This window comes from Protopterus annectens, chromosome 12.part0 (assembly GCF_019279795.1).
Source record: "Protopterus annectens isolate FY-2018-M chromosome 12.part0, PAN1.0, whole genome shotgun sequence".
Classification (NCBI taxonomy): Eukaryota; Metazoa; Chordata; order Ceratodontiformes; family Protopteridae; genus Protopterus; species Protopterus annectens.
The window spans coordinates 498208186-498216219 of record NC_056746.1 but is presented as its reverse complement, the minus strand read 5'-3'; the positions used below and the strand labels follow the sequence as shown (position 1 = coordinate 498216219).

The 8034-nt window shown below is 40.1% G+C and overlaps 1 protein-coding gene across 2 annotated transcripts in view; it reads left to right on the top strand.

The window, feature by feature from the left end:
- OTOA (otoancorin) overlaps positions 1-5188 on the top strand; it is a 952220-nt gene extending 947032 nt beyond the window's left edge. The window contains exons 29-30 of one of the 2 annotated variants that reach the window (XM_044089617.1): positions 4183-4303; positions 4500-5188. In XM_044089617.1, the coding sequence (XP_043945552.1) occupies positions 4183-4265 (83 nt within the window). In that variant the 3' untranslated portion in view covers positions 4266-4303; positions 4500-5188. Of the gene's footprint in view, positions 1-4182 lie in introns of both variants that reach the window. The other variant, XM_044089616.1, reaches the window with a different exon arrangement.
- The last annotated feature ends 2846 nt before the right edge of the window (positions 5189-8034 follow it).

Genomic DNA, 8034 nt, shown 5'->3' with positions numbered 1-8034 from the left:
TTATTTTGACTAATACTTACACACCGCTGGAGCATTCCCTGACCAGTAATCTTGGACCCACTGGTCCAAAAGGTCCCTCTTCCTCCGCTTCAAGTCGGGAAAGTGGTCATGGACCTGCTCACCACTTCAAGGGATGCCAGTGGCAGTGGTGAGATCTCAGGCAAGATGGTCCCAGGCTTCCACTTTGTATTGGGAGCCCTGATACTGGTCCTGGCAGCAGTTGCCCTTCATGGTCTTTAATGAGGAGTTTGACCATGACCCTGGACTCCTGGATGCCCCAGCGCTGCACCCAAAAGTGCACACCTTCTCCTACACCAGTCATAGTGCCTACAGTGGGGAGCTACAACTGGTTATGAGCTGAATTCCCACCTGCGAGGTTTACATAGGGCTAATTTCCTGCCCTTTACCATGACTGGACAGTTTTGAAACTGCTGAGCTAAGCTAAGCAGCGGGCAAACTCGCTTAGCAAAAATGACCATTGCTTAAAGGGATAGATGCTAAGCCCTGCTTACCAGTGCACAAATCCACATAGCTATGCTAAATCTTGCTTAAATTTTAAATTTCACTGACACCTCACATTTGGGGCTGCTACACTACCCTGGTTAACATATACATAATAATATTCACTACCTATTTATGAAAAATACATTTCAGTTGTGTTTCAAATATGAAAGTGTATGGACTGCTGTGGGGTTCGAACCATGACTGACTGTATGTTAGGCAAATGCTCTAACCACTATGCGATTCCAGTTTCACAATTTGTACTGTGTATATTTCTATTTAACTTCTTTTGATGTTTAAACTCAACTATTTATAGCTGCGCGACAGGCAGACCTGCGCAGCTACGCTTAAACTTTATTGCACACAGAAAAAAAATTAAGGAGTATATTTTAAATATTGCTATTAGAAACTTAGAACATTGATAGAATGACAGGCTTTGCATTAGCATGTATTTTGCAAGAGGTATGCAGTATATCACACTGCCATTTTACCGAACTGCACTTCTTTTATGGTGTATGGTGTGCACATATATGGCAGAATGTGTACATTCTGCCATATATGTGTGCTTTTCTGAGGTAGGCTGTCTGTTATTTTCTGAGGTAGGCTGTCTGTTATTTTCTCCACAGACACTAAAGTGTCCATTGAGACTTTCATTACGTTTATATTGGCGTTCGGCAATTTTTGAGTGCAGGGGGCATATGTATTGTGAGAGCACTGCTCTCAGACACACACCCTGCGCTCGTACACAAAATGGTGCCTGTTTTAGAGCACGGCAGTGTGCCTTCATGAATATGCATGGTGCGCTGCCATGCATATTCATGAAGGCACGCTGCTGTGCCTTCATGAATATGCATGGCAGCATGCTTTCATAAATATGCATGGTGCACTGCTGTGCTGTATGTGAACGGTCCCTTCCATGCAAGAATAAGCTATTCTTGCACAGAAGTTTGCTGAATCCTGAGGAATACTCTAGTTTAGGAAGAAGGACATTCTTGGCCACTGCTTTGCAGGCAGTAAGAGAAGTAGATGAGACATCCTATAGCAGAATTTTAATTGTGAGAGGACTTTATTAATGAAATTATCAGTGTGGGCTGTGAAGCTTAATGTAGAGTCAAGAGTTAGGCCTAAGTATTTCTACTTGGTTACAAAAGGAATAATATTATTGTTATTGTCTGAGATAGTAAAGACAGGAAGTCAAGTGGTTCTGAAAGGGGAGAAAAGAGTGTAACATCGTGTTTTCTTATGGTTAATTTGGAGTTAATTTTGTTTAGCCCATTGACAAAGATTAGAGAAGAATTGTTGGAGTTGAGATTGCACGACTGTGGAACATGTCTTTGCTTGGAGTAATAAAATATATGAGTAGAGGGTAAAGTTAAGTTCAGGTAAGTCGTCAGTAATATCATTAATGAATAAAGAAAATAGTCACAGGCTTAAAACTTAGCCCTGAATGGCATCTGTTTTTTTAGTGTTCTATTAGTAGGTAGCTGGTTAAGAGAGTATGCTTGAAAGATCCTGCTGTCAAGGTAGCCATAGAACCAATGACATTTTCTCTCACACTAAATTTTTGTAGTTTATCGAGCAGAATTTTATGACCAACAGTTTCAAAGACATAAAAAATATTAGCTGTAAGGAAACTATTATTTGAGTTGCTATAGATAGTGTCATGCCATGCTATCTATCAGATGAAAGCCCATATATATTAAAGTGTTTAACCGGCTGTGTATAAAGAACTGTTTCAAAATTGTTTGCAACAGGGTAAAGAGGGGAAATGGGTCAATAGTCTTTATAGGTTTTAGGCTAGGGTACCTTACGAAATGGTATAATTATGGCATGCTTCAGGGCTTATGGAACTATGACTTTGGTAAGTGAAAGGTTATCAATATAAGTTAAGGGATTGGGCTATTTAGTCTGCTGCCTTCTTAAGGAAGTCAGGATGGAGTACTGTGAAGGCAGAGGTACCATGCTTCAAGTTCTTTAATAATCTGTTACTTTCCTTCTCAGAAACATCATGTACTTCTAAAACACAAAACTAATAATCTGATAATTAGTGTTATGTTATTAGTATGTCAAATTAAGGAACACTGTTTTTAAGGATGGTCTGTACTTGGTGTAATGACATGACAAATGAGCCAAAAATGTAATTGGGCAGATGCTTTGCATTGTGATATAAAACTGGTACAAACATATGATGGTTCAATCAAAATTAGAGACAATGTGCAACAGTGGCCAAGCTGTGCCTCAGAATATCAGAGGGTTAGTCCACAGATATCAGAAGCAGTTTCTGCTGCAGAATTTAGATTCTTGTCTCCTACAAGCTGTGTGAACCACCAGCCATACCATTTGCTGACCTGTAGATGGTATAGTTTTAATAGTGTTCTGAATGAGCTATGTTACTGCCTGCTTGATTTGAAAAGGGAGTTAGCTGTGCAACTCAGGCACAGCAATCCTGGGGACTCTGTCATCATTGGTAGGCATGGTAGAAGTTCTGGAATTGTGGTTCCTGATGGTCAGTGTTCTTTGCTGGGGATGGGGTTGGGGCATAAAAGATGGTAACAGTGACTATCCTGTGATATGTAAACTGTGTTATGTTGAGGGTGAGCAATATGACAAAATAAGTTTGACAGTCTCATGGAGGACGGAATTAAATGATAGCTTGTGATTTAGGAAGTTTACTTTGTGTGTGTGTGTGTGTGTGTGTGTGTGTGTGTGTGTGTGTGTGTGTGTGTGTGTGTGTGTGTGTGTGTGTGTGTGTGTGTGTGTGTGTTTGTGTGTGTGCAGGCATATGACTGGGTGTTTAATGGGGCAAAGATTTAGGCTTTGAAAAACTAAGATAAGGAAATAAGGCTTTGAACCCTATTAACTAATTTTGTTTTTTGTTACTTGGACATGAACAGTAACTGCCACATTCAAGTAATGATCTTGTAATAATGCAGTAACAATATGTGGATGACCAGATAAGGGGACAGATGCAGCCAGCCTCACACAGGTGCGTGTCTACCGAATAACATCAGTGCCATTTTTAATCTTCCCATGGAGTGGTAGCTGAAAAGGCTGGTATTATGATGAGTGATGTTGACACTAAAAACAGACATCATTGAAGGATTTTATTTGATATGGAATGCAGTTCTTCCTCAGGTTGGCCATAGCATATTAACTGTCTCTGCTGGTCACAAATCATATGAAAACTCCTTCTCCAGAAAAAGTTTTTACTTTACTTTAAAATATATAGATCTTTCACCCAGACTGAGTTCTGTTATAAATAACATGGCTAATTATGGTCATGACACTTCTACACCACTTCCAATGTACTTATACTCCTTCAAAAATTGCTTTCTCACAAAATATGCACTATTTCTCCAGATATCTAAACATTAAAAAAAAAAAAAACTAGTGAACACTTCATATTGACTTTCTTATGCAAGTCATTCAGGAAATAGTTTGTGCATCATAATATCCAAGGAAATAAAAGCCAAGAAATGGATCAAAATGTAGCCCTAAAATGTTCCATGCTTTTGCGTAACAAATGTCTTGGTTGTTTAAGGACCACAAATTATTTGTTCTGTAGTAAGTAAGTTATTTCACTTGCCTGGTATTGCATAAAGTTACTAAAATAATGAATGTATGCATTTATAAATATTGGCTTATAGAATCTTACAATTCGTTTCACTTTCTGTTTTTCAGGTTTTCAGTTTCTTTCTGGATATTACCTATGGATATGTGCTTTCTTCATTGTGCAGATAATTACTGGACAAACTTCTGCATGAATTAAAACCCTAAAAGACAGACTTTTGCTGCATAATAGGTTAGAATGGAAGATATCATGGGCGCTTTCTTTTTTATGCATTTAACTATACACAGGACTCTTTTTAACAGATTTCTTGTTGTATTGGCATTCCCAAGTAGCATGACAATAAAGACAGAAAAGAAGGGAGGGACTCTAGATGTATTAATATAACTGATATGTTCATTTTGTATTAAATTTGTATTTAATGTTCCAGAACATTTCAAGACCCTCAGACTCAAAACTGAAGAATGCTGAAGATCATATGGAAATGTAACTTAGAAAAACATGGATGTGCAAATGACATATCTTTTTCAGAATTCCCTTCTGCTGTGAAAAAAAAATTTAGATGAACAGTTACACCAATAGGGGTAAAATAATTAGCAGAACACAGCAAAGGTCCAGTCACAGTAAAGTACATTACTACTGCCAAAAGAAGCTTTCCAGACTTTTGATTCTTTCTTTATCTCAAGTGATTTGCTACCGGGCAGCTGCCTTATTAAGCAAAAAATCATCCTTTATTATGAAAGGTGTGTCCTGTCTACACTCTGAACGTCAAGATCTGGATTAGATGCAACACCGCTGACAGCACAGTTCCAAAAGGGTTTCCGGTCTGATAATCGACTTATGTTCATGTATAACCCATAAACTGATTGTGCCTTATGTTCCTGAATCTCATTTCTAGATGTTCTGTTCTTGTGTAGTATAAAGAGTTATATAGATCTGATACAGATTTTTGTATGAGACATGCTAAATTGCTAAAGTGAGAACACTAGTAGCTGCAGTCAGTGTAGCATTATACCAAAAGCAAAATAACATGACCTTTACATTTTGTATGTAGTTTATAGGCACGGTGTTGGAGAAAGGCCATGATACTGTAATAAATACCCAACAATCTAAATCACATCTATTGGCTACTGCTTTTCTATATAATTTGCATAAAATATGTGCCTCTTTCCTGATTTTTACCTGTTTAATTAACACTTCTTCCATGGTGTTGGCTGAATTAATTTTATGATATAAACTAAACATATGCAGCAAACAATGTTTGCATATTACAAATTTACTTTTAAGAACCAGAAGACTTGTAGTAGCTTTAACAGACCCCGCAATTATGCCCACAAAGACAGTAGAAAAATTACGATCAACGTCAATAAAGTTAAGTTACAGGAAGAACAGTAGGAGATTATTAGTAGTGACTAGTGGACAAAGAGCAAAGACAAAGATGTATGTGGATGAGTCACTAAGGGGTAGGCCAAAAGAAAAAAAAAGAATGAAGTCAGTGCCATTATGTACAGACCAATTACGGCATTACTTGAATTAGCTTTAAAAAGAAAGTTTCTTGATATTGATATGTCTAAGATCACCAGAAGAAGCATAATGGCATGGGTAACAGTTCAGAGAAGGGCAGCAAATGGTATATAATCTGCATAATGTATAAGAAGAGAATGCAAGAGCATAATACGCAAAGCTTTAAATAAAGGAAGCAGAGGGAGATAATAACAGAAGCCTACATGTATCTCAGGGGAATTCAGAGAGTGCATAAATATATTAGAACCAGAGGACACAAGCCAAGGAACAAGATAGGTAACACATGAAATAGGCAACAAAATATTATTTTACATAAAAGGTAATGACTGGCTGGAGTAGCCTTACTGAAGGGATAATAGGTTCATAGGTTCATACTAGGCTGTCTGCCCTAGGGCATTTATAAGCCTAGCCAGAATGTGTTTGGCTTTCGCCACCCATTTTAAATTTATTTTGCTATGCTCTTTTTCGAGGTTAGTATACTGTGCCTCTGTCTAACAGTGACACAGAAGTGATACCCGGGGTAAACCTACGATCTCCCATCCACTCATCAAGATTCCTCTTGAAGAGAGTCAATGAGGGACTCTGCCTAACCTGGACTGGGATTTTTTTCCAGAGTGAAGGGAGCCTCTGGGTTATGAATCTGTCCCTCCAGCATGTCCTATTTATTTCAGTGCTGAGGTTCAAGTCTCTCGAGCACGTGGCTCGATGGGATTTGGATTTTCTGAGGTGCAGCATGTCCATTAATTCCGGGTTGGACATGGCTTTATACGTCAGGCACAGATCGCCTCTGAACAGGCGGTATGCCACTGAGTAGAGCTGGAGTTTCTTTAACCGGGCAGCATATGGCATCTGTTTGAGCCCTTTGATCCTCTTGGTGAGGTACTTTTGGGGTCTTTCCAGTTGCTGCAGGTGTCTGGTAAGGTACATCCCAAAAGGGCATTGTACTCAATTATGGGCCTGATGAGGGATGAGTAAAGAGGCACGATGACCTCCCCTGATCTAGATGTGAATCCCTTCATGATTAGGTGGGCTATATAAAATGTTTTTCTAACCACTTTGGCCACGTGGTTGTCAAATGAGAGATTGCTATCAACTTAGGTCCCCAGGTCCCTAATTACTTCTTCTGTACTTAATGGATTACCATCTATGTGGTAATTTGTGGGCACTTTGTTTTTGCCAAAGGGAGTGACTATACACTTTTTGGCATTTAGCTTGAGGCCATGGCTCTGGCACCAGTTGTCTGTTTCTATGAGGCCCTTTTGGAGGATGCTTGTGTCGGCTGGAGAGTCGATTATGGTGCCCAGTTTGCAGTCATCTGCGAACTTGGTCAGCCACAGTCCTTCCGTGTTGGCCTGTACCTCCGAGAAATATATACCGAACAAGAGAGGTCCCAGGACTGAGCCTTGTGGGACACCACTTGTAACTGGTTTGGAGTCTGACATGGCTCCAGCAATTCTAACCATGTGGGTTCTGTCCTTGAGCCAGTTTGCAATCCATCTAGTGACATAGGGGTTTATATTTAAGCTGGTGAGCTTATCTATAATGCCCGAGTGGGGTATTGTATCGAAGGCTTTTGCGAGGTCCAGGTAGGCTGTGTGGACCACCTTCCCTCGTCAATGGCCTTGGTGACTGTTTCAAAGAAATCAACCAGGTTTAAGAGGCAGGATTTGCCCTTAACAAAGCCGAACTGGGTAGGATCCAGTGTCTGTAGGTCCCCAATATCTTTATTTATGAGGTCCATGATGATCCTTTCCATAGCTTTGCAGACCAAGCTAGTCAGGCTTATGGGGCGATAGTTTCCAGGATCCGTTGAGGCACCACCTTTATGGAGAGGGACCACTGTTGCTGTACGCCACTCTTTGGGCACATATCCTGTAGTAAGGCTGAGATTGAACAGTAGTTTTATGTTTGGGTTTAGCTCTTCTTGAAGATCATGTAGGATGCAGCCCGGGACACCGCCTGGTCCCATTGATGCTGTGTTTTTTGCTTTGGAGAGGGCGGCTCTTAACTGAGCATCTGAGATGTCAGGGGGGCAGCACTCTGCTGGGATAGATATTTGCCCTTTTGGTGGGGAGGGGGGGAGAAGTTTGCGCTGAACCTGTCAGCTAGAATGTTGGCAATGTCTGTGGGTTCAGTGTATTTTTTGTCATTTTGGACTAATTCTGAGCATATCTGGGAATTACCACCCAGGTTCCTAACATAACTAAAGAAAGCCTTGTGATTATCCTTAGTGTCCTGTGCAATTTTTCTCTCGAAGCTGGCCTTAGACAATTTTATGAGTGCCCGTAGTTTTTTGCTAATACTGATCAGTGATGCCTTCCCTTTTTGGGATTTTGCTCTATCATTTAGTAGCTTCCTCCTTCTATTGTATAGTTTGTTTATGGCTGGGGTCCACCAGACAGGACGTCTGCCTTTGGAGGATTGGGTCTTGGTTTTATTTG